At 33.7% G+C, this 20,264-nt stretch overlaps 1 protein-coding gene across 1 annotated transcript in view; it reads right to left on the bottom strand.

Annotated features, from left to right (window-relative positions):
• CCDC178 (coiled-coil domain containing 178) overlaps positions 1-20,264 on the bottom strand; it is a 353,748-nt gene that overhangs the window by 213,489 nt on the left and 119,995 nt on the right. The window contains exons 14-18 of the mRNA XM_069467842.1: positions 15,641-15,703; positions 14,328-14,489; positions 12,681-12,794; positions 5,384-5,529; positions 3,494-3,653 (exon numbers count right to left, since the gene is read on the bottom strand). Coding sequence (XP_069323943.1) covers positions 3,494-3,653; positions 5,384-5,529; positions 12,681-12,794; positions 14,328-14,489; positions 15,641-15,703 — 645 coding nt within the window. The remainder of the gene's footprint in view (positions 1-3,493; positions 3,654-5,383; positions 5,530-12,680; positions 12,795-14,327; positions 14,490-15,640; positions 15,704-20,264) is intronic.

Raw genomic sequence — 20,264 nt, 5'->3', positions numbered from 1 at the left:
AAGCACCACAATTTACTGTTTGTAAGTTGAGTGTTGTCACTATATTCAAGTCTGTTTTTCATGTCTTCCTTCTTCCTGGTGAAGCATTTTTAAAATTGAGGCAAGGGTTTTGGTCATCCAACATTTAGTGCTTTGAATATAGTGGTACTTATAAAATATTTGTGAGAATGAATAAATGGTGAGTGGCCAATAGGAGAATAATATAAAAATTATAATAATCTTTATAATGATCTCAGAGATTAAATTTGTTTCTGATTTTTACTATTTTAATACCTGGTGGCTGAGTGAGGCAGTGAGTCACTGCTCCTGTATTAAGCTAAGAATTTTCCACGTGAAAGGGTCAGGAAGTAATTTAATAACCAAATTTGGGGCTGTTATAACCAAGGGAAGAAGTATTTCCTGAGAGTGGATAATACGAAGCAAAGTAAAAACCAATAAACTCTACAAAGTATTGGGAGATTGTTTCTGCTAGAACTCGATCTAGAAATTGTTCTTCCAGGGTAGTTCATTGTACCCTCTCATAACCTAAATTACAGAGAAGAGAGCAAGACTATGGAAAGAACACACAGAGAAAGGCATTGACAGAAAAGACAGTCAGCCTTCTGAGCACAGTTCATACATAGCAAATTGAAACACTGCACATAAGCTCTGGTTTTGTATGGATCTTTCCAAAAGCAAAGGGGAACATCAGTAGCCAGTACTTTGAGGAATAGCTATATTGAAAATTTAATCTTAAACAATTGGATTTGCAGGTTATAGGCAATTACTAAAATGTCATGACATAAAAAATACACTACCATTTAATGATATATGATATGGAATTGCCTAATGAAGAGAGATGGAATTCAACTCCCAAACCATGGTGTATATTATCTGAAGTTTGTGTATATTTTTTCTTAAACTATTAATATTTTATTAGATGTTTGTATTTCTAATTCTATATTGTGTTTTCTTACATCCTCTATTAACTCTATCGTGGCTTTTATAAAGTCTCTTATTAAACAATCCCTACAGATGGTCCATAATTATGATCAATTCTTTTGCCCAGAGGGGACACCCCAGATTAGTAATACCAGGTTTATAAGGATGGATGCCTTAGTAAGACTTTTTTCTTTCCAGGAATGCTTTACATGACATACACATTTATAAACTTATCCCATTTCCAAACAGGGATGAGATGGGGTTTGTTATGAATAATCATATTATCTTTCCATTATTTAACGTCTAGTCACTGATCATAATCATAGATAAATAGCATAATTAATGAAGAGATGTATCAATCTTTAAGCCCGACATGTTCAAATTATGGTTCTGGTGAGTGCACAACAAAGAGCTATCCATGAAACTGACAAGAGATAACTTCCTGTAAATTTAAGGTTACATTATAAGCATTGTTGAGATATTGAACAGAATAGTTAAGTGCTAGAAAGCAATAAACAATTTAACCATTTTCACTAGGGAGATAGACTGAATGGAAATTTCTCATGTATTATCAAGGTGAGAAAAAGAGTAAGAGACATGAGAGAGAGAGAGAGAGAGAGAGAGACTGAGACTCAGCTTCTGCACACAACTTGAGTTTGCTAAAGTATCAGGAGTATCTGGCTGATGCAGTATGAAAAATATCTCTGAAATGCTCACTACTATCATGCATTTGGACAGCAAAGTAATCAAAAAAAGCATCCCTTCATCCATTTCTTTATTTATTCATTCAACAAGTATTTATTGAGTGCTTCCCTTGTGCCAGACATAGTTCTGAGCTTTTAGGATACAGAAAAGAATACGCCAGAAAATTTCCTGCCCTCATAGAGAATACATTATTACAGCAGAAGATAGGCAGACAACAAACGAGTAAAAATAAATGAACAAAACAAGTTCAGATAGAGATCAGTGCTCAGGAAAAAAAAAATCATGAGACCATATGATGTTTCCAAATGGCTAGGAATGGGTACACTTGGGTGTGGGAAGACAGGCGCAGCCTTTTTGATGGAAAGAAATGCAAATTTCAAAAAATTAGAGGCTGGTTATACAGAACTTTTTATTCATTTCTCTCCTGCTGACCATATTTTGCCATTTCACTAATTATTATTTTTCCATTAAAGTGCTGAAATGCCAGTCAATAAATGATTATTGAGATCCAACTGTGTTCTCAGCACCAGTACGATTGGAAAATGTGGCTGAATTCAAATAACTAATTCTACTGCTGCGATAAAATATGAGGTGGGGAATGGTGCTTAAGTCAGTAAATAACTTAAGGCTTCTTGTTTTGAGAGGTGCACTGGTGTCCAGGCTTCCCCAATTCATTCGTACCTCACATATCTGAAACTCAGTTTCAGGAACTCCTCTAAGAGGAGGCATCATTTATTGCCACTAGATGGCACCAATTATTTTCATATTTTTAGGTCAAACAATCTTTTTCTATGTAATGGCCACATTTAAAATGGAAGAATGTTACTTAGCACTGTTATTAACAAAATTATTCTTTTATTAATATTTTTATAGGATGAACCACAGAAATAGCACTAAAGATGGTTATGTTCTTTTACCCACATACTTGTTTATTCAATGTATATTGGTTCCAAATAATTTTTTAAATTTTACCAACACTGTCTTTAAATATGTAAAAAGGAAAGTAATTGAAATATATATCATAATTGAATATATAAATATCATATTTAAACATATAAATATGAGGATCAAAAATAGCTGATAAAAGTATATTGTGATATTACTTACCTTAACTTTCACAGAAAATAGTTTTAATAAAGTATAGGAGATTTTTTACTTTTGGAGAAAAATTTCTCATCGTGTCTCTCAAAAATAAGTAATATTTTAAAATATGGTACTAATTCATGATAATTAAATGTAACAAAAACTATTGCAAAATGTAAAATTGGATAGGAATCATTTAACTTAATGTATATCATTTAGTTATAGTCTATAAAAAATCTAATATGTACAGCTTTATAAAATTTGATTAGTAAAAATTCAGGTCGAGAAGACATGTTTTTATCATGATTTCCCTATTTCAAACTAGTAAGTTAACAGTGCCATTAAAATATTGTGCAAAATTTTTCTAAAGGAAAAGAGCATGAACTATTGTCATTTCTCAAAAAAGTGGCTGGTAAACATTCAAAGTATGTTTATCCAGAAACAAACTATAACCATTCTCATATTGCTTATTAAAAACATAAAAATGACTCTGGACAAATGTAACTTGCATTTTTACACTAGTAGACTTCAAATTAAAATAAAGTACGATAATAAAATGAGAGTACACACCAAATGCATTGAAAAATACAATATGCTGTGTGAATATATTATAATTACTTAGAAGAAAAAATGAAAAGTTATGTGTTTATTATGCTAACAATTTTATTTTAAAAATCTAAATTTCCTTGCTACTTCAGGATGAAAAATGAGTGTCTCAAAGTAGCTGCTAATTTGACTATCACTGTCTTTCTTTCATCTTACAACAGTCAAAAATAATACTTACTTTAATTTCATCCAGAGTTTTTTGCCTTATAGCAAGAAGCATTCTAAACCTCTGATCTTCCTCTAACATTCTGTCTTCACAGTTTCTTTTCTCTTGCATGTAATGATCGAAGACAATTTGTGCCTGTTCCTTTTTAAATTTTGCAAATACAAATTTCTTCCTGTGAAGAAAGAATTTCATATGCCACTAATTAACTCATATTTTATTTTCTAAAATGTGCTTATGATGCATTTAAAAAGACCCAAAGTGAAAAAATTTTAAGGGCCTTGAGTTGAAGAGCCTTGGAAAAATTCTCTATTTTCTTCCAAAGGCCAACTTCCATAGAGCTACATCTAAATGACACAAGTGGAAGAAAACTTATGGAGAAGTGTAGCGGATTGCCTCTTGGTTGCCTACCCAGCATGCTTCTGTTCTGTAGGCATTCCAAGGGAGCCCCTCCTCCAAGCCATTTCCCTGTCTTTCTCGGGGCCTGGCATCAGGCCCACTATGAGTTCCCAATAAGTAATTATTAACTTGATATGGTTGAAAATGAAAATACCAGTAGATTACTCATAATGTAGCCTATCTGCAGTAATCTTCCCTTGCAATTCCACTTTAGGGAGTCAGTGGGAAGGGCACACACTTTGGAACAAGATGGAGCTAAGCTGAGCTTTACCACTAATTAGCAGTGTATGATCTTAAGATAATCATTTCATTTCCCAGTATTCATTTGGAAATGATATACATTTAAGAATTTCCTATAAGAACTGGGTAAGATGAGATACCTAGATTGTGCAAAGTGCTTGGCACAATAACAAGTCATTCAATGGTAGCTTTAAATCCTATTGGACATAATCCAATGTTAATTAACACTTTTGTAAGTAATACCATAGTATTAGCTTATTGTTTTCCCTTTTTCCTATCAGAAGGCAGAGTTTTGTCAAATTTAGAAACAGAATTGATTCGCTGGGACACGGTGACCATGCTTCTCTGAAAGGCAATATCATCTAGCCACAGTATAGAGAAAGAAGTTAGGATTGGAATGGTAAGAAACCTGAAGAAGAAATTTTCATCAGCTCCTGAATTAGATCTTTATGAGGTAGTGTAAATTATATAATTTGTGGTTTATACCTTTGACTCCCAAAATATTCTTACAGGTGTTATGCAATGTGGATAAATAACTTTCAAAATTTTATATTTCCTTGATTTTGTACATAATATACTGAATATGATTTAGTTTTTTCATATAAAGCTTCATGATCATGTTGGAAATAAGATTTTACCCTATGGTAATAGCTAAATAAATCCTTGATGAGTGCCTTGACTTGACTCCATTAACGTATATCATATCAGGCTAGACATAACTTTTTTTGACACTTTATCCCTCAAGCATCATGATTTTGCTAATGCTCATATTTGCCTTCTGTATTGAAATTAGACTATTGTTCTTAAATGTGACCAATGCATATTTCTCTAACAGTCCTTCAAGTTCAGCTCTCAATGTTTTAGAAAATAGGAAATAAGAACCAAGATGAGTTAGGAAGAGTACATCAGTTCTAAGGGAGTATCTATGGATACCCTAAATTATTAAACATGGAATATAAATACTGATAAATCTGAAATTAATGGAGAATATTACTAATATCATAAAGAATACAATTATTATTCTTGGAAAAGGAGAAACATTCCCAGTTATTCAAATAAGAATAAACCCAAGGAAAAATAATGAAAAGATTTATGATTATGCTTTTGTAACCAAAATTATTCAATATCATATGTATATTCCACATCAAATTATGATAAAGTATGTGGACTATATTAAGAATGAATTTTAAATATAGAAATTTGATCTTATTTCTCTTAATAATATAATACACATACTTCATATTTTAACAAAGTTTAAGTATTTACTTTAGAATATCAAGTGCCTGATCAAAACTTCTCTTTCTCTCTTCTTGTGCTCTTAATTCCTCATCCAATTCATCTATTTGTGCATGGCAAATAACTCTTTTACTTTTTGCTGTTTCTAATTCTTGAAAAATCACTGAGCGTTCATCCTACAAAAAAAAAATACAGGGATGTTTTATTTTAAATACTTGGATTTAGAAATCTTTGCAGTTTGGGACACAATTATTAATACATTGGCTATGTGAACAATTAAAAGGAAATAGTAACCTTTTATCAATATGAGTAACAACTTAGGTTTATATTCTTACTGTTGTATCTGATGAGTTTTCTCAAAAAAGAGTTAAAACTATTTTTTCTCTCCCCCTCCTACACAAACTTGCCCCCCTTCCACACACATATCTGCACACCTTACAAGCATGTCATTTCAAGATGCAAACATGCAGTGACTAGTTTTCAAACATGTATCATGTACTATACATTGGCAGGTGGCCAAGGATTTATATTGTTCTGATCTTTCAAGCAAAAGCAGCCAATATTTACTACCAGCACAATTTCTCAAGGTGGACTTGCGCAATTCCAGACTGAAGATTTGATTTTCCATCTATTTTTGCATGATCCCTTCATGACTACTGATGTTCATATTGACTGATTCACTCACTCATTGACTGAGTTATTGAATATTATTCCCTATATCCAGAACTGCTTCTAATTAGTGTTATCATCTCAATTGATTCTACAGATTTCAGTTGCTCCCTTTGCTCTATTTTCCTCCATTTCCCCCATATGTTTCCTAATTCTTTATATACTCTTTCAGATTTCAAAACGAAATAACTAATCTTTTGTATGTATTTTCCTATAAACACTTGCTGTTTAAGAGTTGAAACACGGTGTACTAATTTGAATTTTCATATCCTCCTGCTTTCTTTCCTTCTTTTTCTAGAGGTTCTGGAACTTTTATGCTGATAATGAGTGGGGTTTTTTTATTTTTTTCTTATACTAGAAGGTAGTGGAAAGATGGCAAACTAATATATTTTGATGGCTCCACTGGGGTATTATGTTATTCCTGGGGAAAAAAGTCAACCCAAAGAAAGAGGGGAGAGATGTAAATACAGATACTCTGGGTACAGCATGCTGTCTATCACTAAACTTGACTTGTAGATCAGATTCCATAATTCATTCCTTAGTCTTAAATGACAACTCTCATGGGAAACTTAGAAGACTTCAGAAGCAATGATATCGATGACAACTTAGGCCATACCAGCTGATTTAACAGTGCTGCAGGTGGCATCAGAGGATTCTACAACAAATGGATGAAAGAGACAGTGCACTTGCTGTGGACATCAGTAAAAAGCAAAAATTGTATTTGGACACCTTTAGTAGGTACCATCAGTGAGGTTTTGGTAAACACAGGCAGCATGTCCTCCTATATGTCCCCATAGTGGGCTGAGTCTGGAAAGAAGAAACTAGTAGATGCCACGTGTCATTTAAGAGTGTACCCTTGAATATCTTGAGTGAGAAAAAAATTGGAGACCCCTAGAGCTATTGGTAAGTCCTTTGATGAATGCCAAAGTGTCACTACCACACATAGAAATAGAGACATAAAAACAATACATTTGTAATTTGACCATTCTTTGGCACTTTTTTTTCTCTAGCCTGAGTGACATAGGTTTCAGCAATTTGGAGGCTTTCCACCCAAAGCTACTTTCATGTCTAGGCCTGGAAGGGTCTGAAAATCTGAATTACAGTTAATTAATATTTTACTATACAACATTTTTCATTATTTCCTTCTTTTGAAAACTTTCAAAGTATTAAATATGTATTTGTAAAATACCAGGTAATAAAAATTATGTTCAGATTCTAAAATATTTATTTCAGATTATATTTTTAATTTTTATTTAAGATTTAATAAATTTTTTTTGTACTTTGAATATAATAAGTTCAGTTTCTATATCTATGGCTTAAATTGGGGTTAAACATAGCAAAAATTCAGTAATACTGTTCAGCTTAGCCCATAACTGAAAGGTTTATGCACAGTGAAAGATAAAATTGTCCTCAAACTTAAGTTCTGAGAAGACAGAAATGGTGTCTACAGTATTGTTCATACACCAATTGGCAAAACTGGTACTTAATAAATTATAATTAATAACATTTGATATTACAATGGTTGCAAGTTTCCTTAGAATGAGGTACACTAGCATGCACACAAGGCATTTCTAGATCTGACCATACTGAACTACTGGTATTAACTAAATAATTCCGCAACACATAGCATTCTCTCATGATCTCTTTGCTTTGCAAATATGGGTTTTGTTTCTAAAATGCTAAAAATCAATGTTAAAAATAAAGTTAAAATTATATAATTGTAATTATAATGAAAATCATTCATTATAATACTTCAAATACCAATTATTCTTTTACATTTTCCATGCATATGATCTCTAATCTCTACCACATCATAGCAAGGCAAGTTTTCAACCTCCATTTACTCCATTAGGAATTCTCCTCATTCTCAGGCATCAACTTCTCTGGAAAACCTTCCCAGATTCCCTCTGTTCACTTAGGTTTCCTCCTACACAATCCTCTCACATCTCATCACATTGCTATCATGACTCTGCCTACAGTGTTTTCATACTTCCCCTTTCTTGCCTACTTCTGAGCAAGACAACGTGCTTCCTGAGTAAGCCAAGTCCTGCTCTCACTTCCCCATCTCCAGCGACTTCCCACAATGTTGAATATACTGTAAGTGCTCAATTGTAACTGGAAAGACAAATTACTTTGAAGGGCTAATAGAAGAAAATTAACTCTTCTTCGCTAACCTCCAACTCTTTGTACCTTCTATAGTATTGAGCACACACACACACAAAAGTATTCAGCCATGTTTTTCATTGGAATTTGTATTTGTTAGATATATCACAGTTGACAGTTTTTACTTAATATTTTTGAAAGTATTATTGAGACAGGGACATAGAACTGTGTTTGCTTTCAATTGCAGTGTTGAACACCTATTTTTCATCTTTTGTTATTTGTGTCAGAAGTAATTTGTTATTAGTAACAATACTTTGCTGAGTATTAAGCACTGCCAAGAATGTTATATTTTTGAGTTTAATGAGAATACTCTTAATGTTTCATCATTAAGTATAATGTATTATACTTAATCATTAAGTATTAGAAAATATGGTAGGCACAGGATAACACACATTGTCAAAATAAGGATGTTTTTATTCTATTTCTAGATAGTTAAAACATTCTTTTTAAATCATTAGTGGCTATAATGTTCAGTCAAGACTAATTGCTTTTTTTTGGTAAATATTGTAAATTATAGTAGTATATTTTTTATGTTGAGTCATCTTCACATTTTTCAAAGAAACCTGATTTTATCTGGTATTTTTTTCAAATATTGTAAAATTCATTTAGTTGGTATATTTAATATCTGATAATGTATGTTCACAAGAAAGATCACCTACGGATTTTTTATTTTGCCATTATTTTTTGGCTATAATTTTAGGCTTTTATTATCATTAGAGAATGATTTCAGAAGCTTTCCATGCTTTCTTATGTTCTATAACTGGTCTTTGTAGAGAGGCTCATAAAATACATGGGCTCATCCTTGCTTTTAGTGGTAGAGTTTGTACAAATTATATTTATTTGATGTATTCTTGGTGTGTTTTTTTCTCTTGACCCAATTTTCATCATTTGTATTTTGTAAATAAATCACATACTTCATTTTGCTATGCAAAATAGCATTCTTTAATTCACTTCTATATATAATTATGTCCTTTTTAATCATTCCAGTGTTGTTAATATTAATTTTCCCATTTTTGCCCTTAGTAGGTGTGTCAAATGTTTTAGGTTTTTTAAATCAAAATTATTTATTGATAATGTCAATGTATCATCTTGGCCTAGTCCATAAATTATGCTTTATAGTTTATTATTATTGGACATCCGTAAATAAGTGATAATTTTCATTTTAATTACTCCTTAGCATAGAAGCAAATTAATAAGGAAAATGTGATTTTCAAAATATTTATAGTAGCATATATACATGTTTTTCTTTATTGATTTATGATTGTCCTTCATTGTGGTCAATAAAAGTAACCTAGATGATTTTACCAGTGCAAGGTAATGGTTAAGAGCATAGATTCCAGTGCCAGACTGCCTGGGTCAGAATTCCAATTCTACCACTAACAAGTTGTGTTAATCTACACAAGTTAATCAAAAAACAAGGCATCATATTTCTCAACAGTAGAATGCAGATAATTGCAAAACCTTTATAGGGTTATTACTAAGATGAGATGAGTTATATGTCTAGGCACTTAAAACAATGTCTGGCACATAGAAAACATGAAGAAAGTATTTATAATTATTATTATTATTTTCATCTGTAAATTTTATTTTGATATTTCTTTTGTGGCCCAGTACAGGGCATACATTTTTTAAATGATATGATGACACCTCTCTCTCAGGGCCCATATGCCATTCACCAATACATCGTATTGGAACTACCTTTAAAATATACCAAGTTAAAGACAATTAGACTCACTCCACTTTCTCATATCCAATAATTCTTTAAAGATAGGAAGTTAGATGTGAAGATTTTCATGGGGGAAATATTTCTAACTTGGGAAAAGACCTGAAGCCCTTTGATATATAGACATTTGTTTGTGCTGCCTACATGCCAACTTGAGGGTAAAAGTTAGATGTCAAATATGAACAAATGTTTTAGTCTGTACATTGGTCCCATTTGTAGAAACACAGTACTATCTAGCATACTACAAATCCCTACCCCTACTTTGTAGAAAATATAATGGGGTCAGGGGGTGCGGGGAAGCAATCACTGAGTGTTACAAGGCACCAATTACCCTGCTATGCATTGTACAGTGTTGTTGTAAGAATCTGATGAAATAATCTAAGCCATGTGTTTTGCCTTTGTCAGTACATTGAAATCAACATCAATAAATGGTGTTGATAATGATGAAAATGCTAATAGGTGGCTGACCTACCAGATTTCTACTGATAGCATTGGCTGAAGATAACACACATGCTGGGAAAATGATTTTCTTTTTTGCTCAGAATCGACAGTCATTCTTCACTGCTGGAGTAATCACATCTTCTACGTGTTACTTGTAATTCCTAAATTCTAGTGTGCCTTCTTTCTTAGAAGTGCCACTACCGAGGATACTCTCTTAAGTATATTGACTCTATTTAAGCCTTTTCCTATTCAGAGACATTCACCAAGCCCTGGGACAGAGCTGTTTCTTGTTGTGAAATCTTCACCAAATACAGCCATGGCAACCCTGGAATTCAGCCACTTCATTTTTCTCAGAGAGGGTGAAGTCTACCCCCTCGCCTCAGCCTCATACACTCTGAGTCACCTTTCTCAGAGAAGCTACTCTCTCCTTTACCTGGAGATACGATGAATATAGTGCCAAATATAGAGTGGACACTGGGTTCATGCGTAAGACAAGAGCATTAAGGTTGGCATGCTCTCAGCCTTTCTTCTCCCTCTGTTGGCTAAAAAGGATGTTGACTCTGCCAGTTAAGTTTGGATTCTATCTCCAAATCGAATTTTTCCTTTGTCTGACAGGTTCTTTAAAGTGTTCTTGCTACACAGCTGGGGGAAAAAGGAAAGAGGTAGATGGACATGAGCCAAATAGGAAGGGTGACTTTTCAGAAAATTGATGAGTGTGCCTGCAGGGTGGAAGAACACTGAGGGGAAGGAAAAGAGTATGTACGAAAAGTGTTGTTTGGAGTGATGGGGATACCACTGTAGCTCAGGTCACAATGTCCTTTATGAAATGGAAGCAAAAATAAAATTCTTTTAAATGTATTAGTTGGTCCTTGAACTGTGCTCTTTATTGAGATATCTTTTATGTGAGCTGTGGCTCCAGTAGAGTGTTATATAATTTATTAGTAGAAATCTTATGCTCTACATTGTATTCACCAAAATGAAAGACCATGGGGCTGTTTTCCCTAGCAAAATAGACTATCGTTTCATTACCTAGAGTCAATGCATTATTTTAACTGACAAACTAAAAAAATGCTTTGCATAGACTAGGAGTAAGATGAATGGGAAAGAAATGACCTTAATTGGCTAAGTGAACATGTTTTATGAGAACAAAATATTAGTAGTACTTGGTTTAAAATTTAGTAATTATGCATATTTTTTGAAATTAAATTTCTGTCTTTTTGAATATTAACCTACATAGTCAAATTATATATTAATATTAAAATAATCACATTACATTAATGATTCAGAGTACTATATCTGAAAAGAAAGTATTTGCTAGTTTATAAGCATTTTTATATTAAATGTGATATTTTGTAGTTTAAAAATGTCAGATTGATGATTTGTACTAAAACAGTAGACATGTCAATAGAAAATTTCATGCATTAAACAAAAGTGTAATCATGCTATTTTTTAAGTTTAACTTTTTTTCCTTTTCTTCTTTCCTTCCTCCTTTAGTCCTTCTCTCCTTTCCCAGTTTCTCCTTTCCTTCTCTCCTTTCTTTCTTTCTTTTTTCCTTCCTTTCTTCCTGCATAAGTTCATTCAGGCTGCTGTAACAAAATACCTTAGAATGGGTACTTTATAAACAACAGAAATTTTTTTCTTATAGTTCTAGTGGCTGGGAAGTCCAGGAATCAAGTGCCAGTAAATTTGGTGTCTGGTGAGGGCTCCCTCTCAGCTTCAAGGATGGCTGGCACCTTCTTGCTGCGTCCTCATGTAACAGGAGTGAGCAAGCTTCCCTGGGCCTCTTTTATGATGACACTAATCCCATTCATGAAGCGGGGGAGCCCTAATAACCTAATCACCTCCCTAATGTCCCACCTCTTAATACCAATGCATTAGGAATTGTGTTTCAATATATGATTTTGGGGGAACACAAACATTCAGACCATAGCAATTTCCCTCTTCATTCCTTTTCTTCCTCCATCCTTCCTTCTTTCTTTCTCTTTTTTTTCCTTTCTTTTTTCCCCCCCCTTTTCTTCTTCATTGAGTTCTTAAAACTCCAAGCAATACATGGCAATAACATAAAGCAGTGGACTTCTGTATGAATCCAATATCAGTTGTGCTTTGCATTTTATCCTGATTTGGAACTATGGCCCTGATGGACTAGACCAAAGGGAAAGACACTGTAAGAGAAAGTAGATAAAGACATGTGTATATTTGCACATACACAGAGTCCATTTAATCCAGCTAATTAGAAATGAGACACATCCACCTAAAATTAAACTTGCTTGAATAGTTTTCATTGAAATAAATTATAAATTCAAAATTATTTTTTGAAGTTAAATCTCTTACCTCAGTTTTTGTTAGTGCATGACGGGTTTTCTTCTCCTTTTTTTGTAATTTTTTCTTTGTTTTTTTCACCTGTATTTTAACATTCTTTTTCCTCTCCATTATTTCATTAAGTGCCTAGAAAACATTCCAGTATTAAGATGTTCAGCATTTGCAACTGAATCATCTTGATTTAGACCAAATAGTACCTAAGTGACTATTTTAAAAAGAACTGTGTTTATTTTGGAAAGTAAAGAGAAAGAACCACCACACATGAATTATAGAAACATACTACAATATCCCAAATCCCAGTATTCTATTTGCATTACCTCAGAAAACCAAAATATATCAAAAACTAATAAATTTCATAGAATTGATGCATTTTTATATTTACAATATTTTAACCAAAATTACACCTCCAAGTACAAATTGTTAGCAATTATTATTAAAAAGTGTGTAAAAACTTATTCTTCCCTAAAGTTTGTGCTAAACTACTAATTCTTATAATTTTTTGACTATTAAAATAAAATAAAAGCAAAAATGATTACTGAACTACAAGAAGATTTAAAACCATGGCTATTATAAAATAAGGGGAAACAAAAGTCATTAATCTTTTCTGGAATTCATTACCGTATTCAGACAGTTACACTGAGGCTTTTGATGCTATTAATAAATTTCCATCATTAATGTAAGGGAGAGCCATTATTAAAATCATTTATCCCGCTAGGTGTTAGTACTGGTTGTGTACTTGTTACATGAGCATTACAACGGTGTTAAAAGCCACAAATAAAGTGGTACTCAGAATTTGTTGTTTCCATGCTTTAAAGTCTTCTACAGGTTGCTCTACCTGTTTAGACCCAAGTTCTCTCAAGTCTATAATATGAATAAACTCCCTCTTGCCTAGTTCATAGGGAGGCTTTGAGGATAAAAATAAACCTTTATAACTGGAACACTTTGTCAATCACAATATTTTTTAAAAATAAAGGCATTTTGAAAATTATTAAAGACAAAGAATATAAAGTTACATCATCATTTGCAGAGGAAAAAACTCCTGTTGCCAAATAAATATATGTATGTCCTCCCTGCAGGGAAGGGCAAAAATATATGACTCTTGCCACACCCTCTAGCTCTTCCAAAGACTAATGACAGTGTGTATACATATTTTTCTACTAAATTTTTCTTTGGGAAGGGCTAGTAATATCAGTTACTGACATAAACTTGTAGTTTCGAAAATATTTTATCAACGTTTACTTTATTTTTCACCCTAGCTGTCTAAACGTCTACATGCATTCAAAATTTACCGTGAAAATGTCAAGATGCCTTACATTTTATATTCAAGTAAACATTACTTTAGCAATTCATCAAGAAACAGTGAAGATTTTGAATTAAGTTTACCATAGTGGGCACTCACACCAGAGAAGTCACTATTCACCCATTTGGAAACTGCTTTTCCTAAGTAGACTCTAAGAGTATGAAGTTCTATGTAGTAGCATTAATTGTCTTGTTACATGGTTTCACTGTAGATCAGTTGTGTGGTCCTGAAATACTTAGTTTGTCCATCCTTTTCCCATGTAAAATCATAATTTTCCAAATAATAATGTAAAATTACGTACATGATTTACCAGCCTAAATATTCATACAAATTAGTTCCTGGATTTATTAAATGCTTACATCAGACTGTTCTTGGTGGATCCTTCTGATTCTTGCTGCTTCTTCTTCTAGTTGACGCATAGGTGCTTCTATTTCTGCCATTGCCAGGTCATATATGGCTTTCTGTTTCACGAGTTCCTCCCTCTCCAGTAGCTGCGCTTCATGAATGGAATATAGGTTTTTCTGCCAGCAGAGATTTTAAGTAATTCATTGAGTTATTAATTACCTAACCATTTCCTGAGCTCCTATTCAGTGTCAGTAATCTTTGTTGTTACTTGAAAATCTAATACTAAACACTGCCATAAAAAGCAATGGGTACAAATATAGTATATTTAAACAGCAAACAGTATATTAAAGGGTAGTTACTATTAGAAGAAATGAGAGAAAAGTCTTAATAGACAATAAAAATCAAACAATCTTACAAGTATTAGAGGACAATAAGTTAACACCACATCTTGGAATATATGCAAGTCCTGCTATCTTAGACCAAATAAAAGCAAGGAACACGAAGTTAATAGCAAAATATTAAGCAAAAAGGGCTGGGAAGACTATGGCATTATAAAGCATATATGTATAGAAATAAATTAGGAAGTTTGGTATTTTCAAACATACAGTAACAGAGAAATACTGCTGCTATGTTTGCAAATGCCAAACTTCCTAACAGAAAAAGAAAAAAATCACAAAATTTGGGTTTGCTTCAAAGAGGACCAGAGGTGCAGATAATCCCAAATAACAGTCTTGTGAACTGTTTCAACTCTTAATTTTATTTTTCTTTTAATAGTAATGCTGGTTTCAAATACGCATGTATATCTGACATGGAGGCATTTTAGAAACATTCCATGGATCAAAAAACCAAACTGGCTTCCAAAGGATATGCAAGCGGTAGACAAAGATTAAAAAATTAAAGTTGATTTTGCTAATTTACGTGCTTTAGTTTTGAAATCTTTATATAGAAATATCACAGCATATTTTTCTTTCAGGGTTAAATAAAGAAATTCAAGTGAAAGACACTAAAAGTAAAGCAAACATGACATCATCACAAAGCCAACCAAAGAGTTAGACACTTAGGAATAAGATCTCACTGCCCTTTTACTACACTGGCAGAAATTCCCATTAAGCCACGAAATGAGATATGTGTATTGGAGGTCAGTTTCTTTATGCATGATCAGACACTGCTAGTTGTACACAGAGGGCAACTGTCATCAGCTAAGGAGAGAAAACTGCTGGCTTGCAAACCAAGTAGTGACAAGATGCCTCATTATGGGCAAACTTAAAATGCTAAGTAAAATGCAAATTAAAGAAAGAATAAAATATTGAAACCAAATTAGTATTACCTGAATCATCATTCCAGCAGCCACTCCACCTCGAGTGAGTTTTTTCAAGAATTCTTCTCTACCCTGTATGTTAGCACATTTTTAAAACAGGAGTTTTACTCACAGACTATCAAAATACATGCTTGAGGACAATTGCTAATACAAGATACATTTTACTTACGTTGTAATAAAGTATAAAATGTTCATTATAATTTGAGTATTATAAAATTAAAAACACACCTGATGTTATTTGAGGCAAAGTAATCAAGTGGTACAACACCAGGTTTACAAAATTTCAATTCCATTCAGTTTATATTTTATACTCCTGAACTCAAAAAATCAAAGTAATCTGAAAGTAAAAACTAGACAGTCATCAATTTCTTTTTTAAAAAACCTATCAGTTTGTTTTTGATATTACTTTCCAGAATCAACATATTGAACCTTGAAAACAAAATAGATACATTCAAGTGTGTGAAGTCTGCAAAATGTGATGGGATTCCATTTGGCTACGAACATTCTTTTTTTTTTTTTTTTTAATTAAATCATGCCTTAAAAGCCAGTGAGACAAAAAAAAAAAAAAAAAAAAAGATCTTCATAGTAGTGCTTTAAATTATCATACAAACAAGAATTTGAAGTAATTCATAAAGTTCCTTCTGCCTTAGAATTATATCTTGGAATTCCTGATTTGAGAAAGGAGTTGGCTTGAATTTAACCTGTCCTCCATATTCAAAACTGATGTATAGCTTTGCAAAGAGGAACAATGCAGATTCAGAGATGTCTCTAATATCCCTACTTCATTACTTAATTCCCCATCATATCCCAGGGCCTATAGAGACAATATAAAGAAACATGCCTATAGGTCTCTCCTCCAACCCTTCCTGTACTTGGTATAGCAACTCATCAAAATTATGCTCCCCTAAAGTAAAAGAATAATTCCAAAGAAGGAAACATAAAGGTGATAAGTAAAGTAATAACTTTAATGTATCAGTTTACCTAAGGATATGCCTACATGTAAAACCAATTTATACAATGATATATTTTGATAATTTAAAAGAAATTAGAGGCCCCTTTTAACATGATAGCAGATACAGTGCAGTTTTATCAATTTGTTAAATATTTAATAAAAATGGAACAAAATTTAAAATTCCTTTATAGGCTTAAGAAAAGTATATCATATTCCAAAGTACAGTGCTACATTTGATCTTTATCTAAAACTATTAATAATTGAAAAATGAGTATGTGTGTGTATTTGTGCATATGTTGTGCTTCTGTATGTTGGAGAGAGGGTGGTGAATGGTGTGAAACTGAAGAAATAAACAACTATCAGATCATGCAGAATCTTTTAGGCACATTATGAAAAGTAGTGAGAGATGTTAATCAAAGTATGTGTTCTACAAAAATCACTCTGGCTGCAATATGGATTGATCAGTTTGTGTCTCTTTAATATTTATCCATATATTCATTCTTTGAAGTTTTTTTAATCGTCAACTAGTGAGAGAACAATCCATTGTTGAAATTACTTCAAGACTTTTAACTTAGATAAATTAATGTTGTACAAAAAAGACTTATGGATGTAAGGCTAAAAATTTCTGTAGGCAGTATATGAAAAATTGCAATAAAGTAGACAAGGAGTCCAAAACTGTAAGATTAAAACAACTATATTCTTTGAAAAGGAAAAAAAGTTCATTTGAGGTCTGTGTTATCTATACAAAACCTATAACCAATGGACAAATCTGTGCTCTTCATAGGGAAAACATCTGGAACTTCTCTCTAGCACCTCAGAGAACTTTTTCCAAGTTCTGTCTTCTGCTCTGCTCCCAGACCTCTGTGACCCAGACAGCAGGGTCAAATGACCAGTCACCAGCACAGGGAGCATTTGTCACTGATTGTGTTGCCAATGTCATACTTACACCAGACACAAGGCCACAGAGAGTGTTTCAAGGCAGATGCTCAAGGCCTTCCCATGTTGCTATCCTCTTTAGTTAAAATATGATTGGGCCACCAAGGTTCTGGCAAAATGCCCAGAAGCTGGACACTTCCTAGGAGAACTACCGAGTTACTAAGATTTCAAAACACCATAGAGTACAGGAATAACTGATGTAAGGAGAGCTCTGCTCAAAAGTCTTAGGCCATAGGGTGTAACATCTGGGTGAGGAACTGATTTGTTTTCACATCCTATTGTCACAGGTGGTGTTCCCTCTAAAATTGACTCTGGAGTAGAGTTTAGTGTGCAGGGTACATATTAAAGAGCACACTTAGGATCAACTCCTGTGAACTGGAGAGGAATAAGGCAGGATCGGGCAGAGCGATAAGGATGAGCTGAGATACAGTCCCAACAACTACCTCTGCCAACCCCACAGGGAGCCACGGAGCAAGAATAGACCTTCAGTTTTGCCCCAAGTTGCCCCAAGATGGCAAGGCTATCCTCTCATATTTATCGATACTTGGACGTGAGCTGCCCCAGAAAGGGGAGTGACCTTAAGCAAAGTGACTTAACTGATTCCTGAAAGGGCATCAGAGCAATTTCATCCACCAAATAGTATAAAGGCCATCGGTCCCCTCAATAATGAAACAACCATTTGTATTCCTAATAATATTGATGGCTAAAATATATTATATGCCCACTGTGTAAAATTACCTTGTTTTAACTTCATAACAAAGTCTATAAAATAATAATTATCATCCCTTTTGTATCTAGAAAAGCTGAAATGGATTACATAAATTGCCCAAACACACAAAGCTGGCAGGTGATGAAACTAGGATGCTAATTTATACAATGTGACTGAGAACACCTCAGTGACACCTAGATCTTAGGACCCTTCAAAGGGATAGGTGTATTTAGTGTGCAGACTCCTGACTCTCATGGACCCCTCTCCTTGCAGGGCTTCCCTTACCATGAAGCTTTCCAAGCAACTGGGATACCTCTGAATCCTGTAACTCAATCACTCATCCAAGAGATTGAAGATCAGAACTGAGACTTGGGGTGAAAGAGATGCCTTTCTGCTAGTGATGCCATACAGGTTCTGAAATGGAATCTTCTGGAAAAGTTATTAGTTCTGGGGTGATGTTCCCTTTGCATTATGCAACATGAATTATGTAGCTGCTGATAGCGGAACCAGGATTAAATGAGTACAAATTACCAGGAGGTAGAATTAACACAGGAACTAGAGTGTGGTCTGCTCAGTGAAATACTGATTGCACCATCATTGAAAATGTTCAGAAAGAGAAGTTGGAGAATGACAGAGAGCTATTGTAGTTGTTAAGGAAAAAAAAAAAAAAAGTTAACTGATTTAATAGTATGGATACCACTTGTAAGAATTTGCTGTACCCCAAGCACTTTACCAGAATGTTTTGTAAGTACAGGCAGCCTTTGCTTTTTGTAAGGTTTCATGTTAACTGAAACCTGTGCATATTGGAACTATACAAAATGAGGACCGGCTCAGATAGGCATACATTTTAGTTAACACAGTGCTGTCCGAAAGAAGAGCTGCCTGTGTATACACAGGTGCTCCTCATCTTACAGTGAAGTTATGTTCAGTAACTTCATCCTAAATTAAAAATATCGTAAGTCAAAATAGTCAATACACTTAACCTATTGAACACTATAGTTGAGCTTAGCCTACCTCAAACGTGCTCAGAATACTTACAATAATAGCCTATGGGCAAAATCATCTATGGTAAAGTCTATTTTATAATAAAGGGTTGAATGTCTCATGTAATTTTTTGAATACTATACTGAGAATAAAAAAAACAGAATAGAATCTATTTAGAACTCAGGAAAATCAGCAAGAAAAAAATCAAACAACCCTATCAAAAAGTGGGCAAATGACATGAATAGAAATTTCTCAAAAGAAGGTATAAGAATGGCTAACAAACATATGAAAAAATGCTCAACATCCCTAATCACCAGAGAAATGCAAATCAAAACCACGAGATATCACTTAACCCCAGTGAGAATGGCCTTTACCAAAAACTCCCAAAACAACACATGTTGGCATGGATGTGGAGAGACAGGAACACTCATACACTGCTGGTGGGACTGCAAACTAGTGCAACCCCTGTGGAAAGCATTATGGAGGTATCTTAAACAGATTCAAGTAGACCTGCCATTTGATCCAGCAATCCCATTATTGGGCAAATACCCAAAGGAAAAAAGGTCATTCTATAACAAAGACACATGTACCCAAATGTTTATAGCAGCACAATTCACAATAGCAAAGATGTGGAAACAACCCAAATGCCCATCAATACATGATTGGATTAGTAAGCTGTGGTATATGTATACCATGGAATATTACTCAGCTATAAGAAATAATGAAGATATGACATCTCTATGGTTCTCCTGGAGAGAGTTGGAGCCCATTATATTAAGTGAAGTATCCCAAGAATGGAAAAACAAGCATCACATGTACTCACCAGAAAATTGATTTCCCTGATCATCACCTAAATACACATCTGGGAACGATACCAATCGGATATCAGACTGAGGTGGGGGGTGGGGGGAGGGGATGGGTGTATGCCTACACAATGAGTGCATTGCGCACCGTTTGGGGAATGGTCACGCTTGAAGGTGCTGACTCGGGAAGGGGGAGGTGGGGAAGGGAGGGATATATACCTACATGATGGGTGCAACGCACACTGTCTG

This window comes from Eulemur rufifrons, chromosome 5 (assembly GCF_041146395.1).
Source record: "Eulemur rufifrons isolate Redbay chromosome 5, OSU_ERuf_1, whole genome shotgun sequence".
NCBI classification, from domain to species: Eukaryota; Metazoa; Chordata; class Mammalia; order Primates; family Lemuridae; genus Eulemur; species Eulemur rufifrons.
This window is presented reverse-complemented; position numbering and strand designations above follow the sequence as displayed.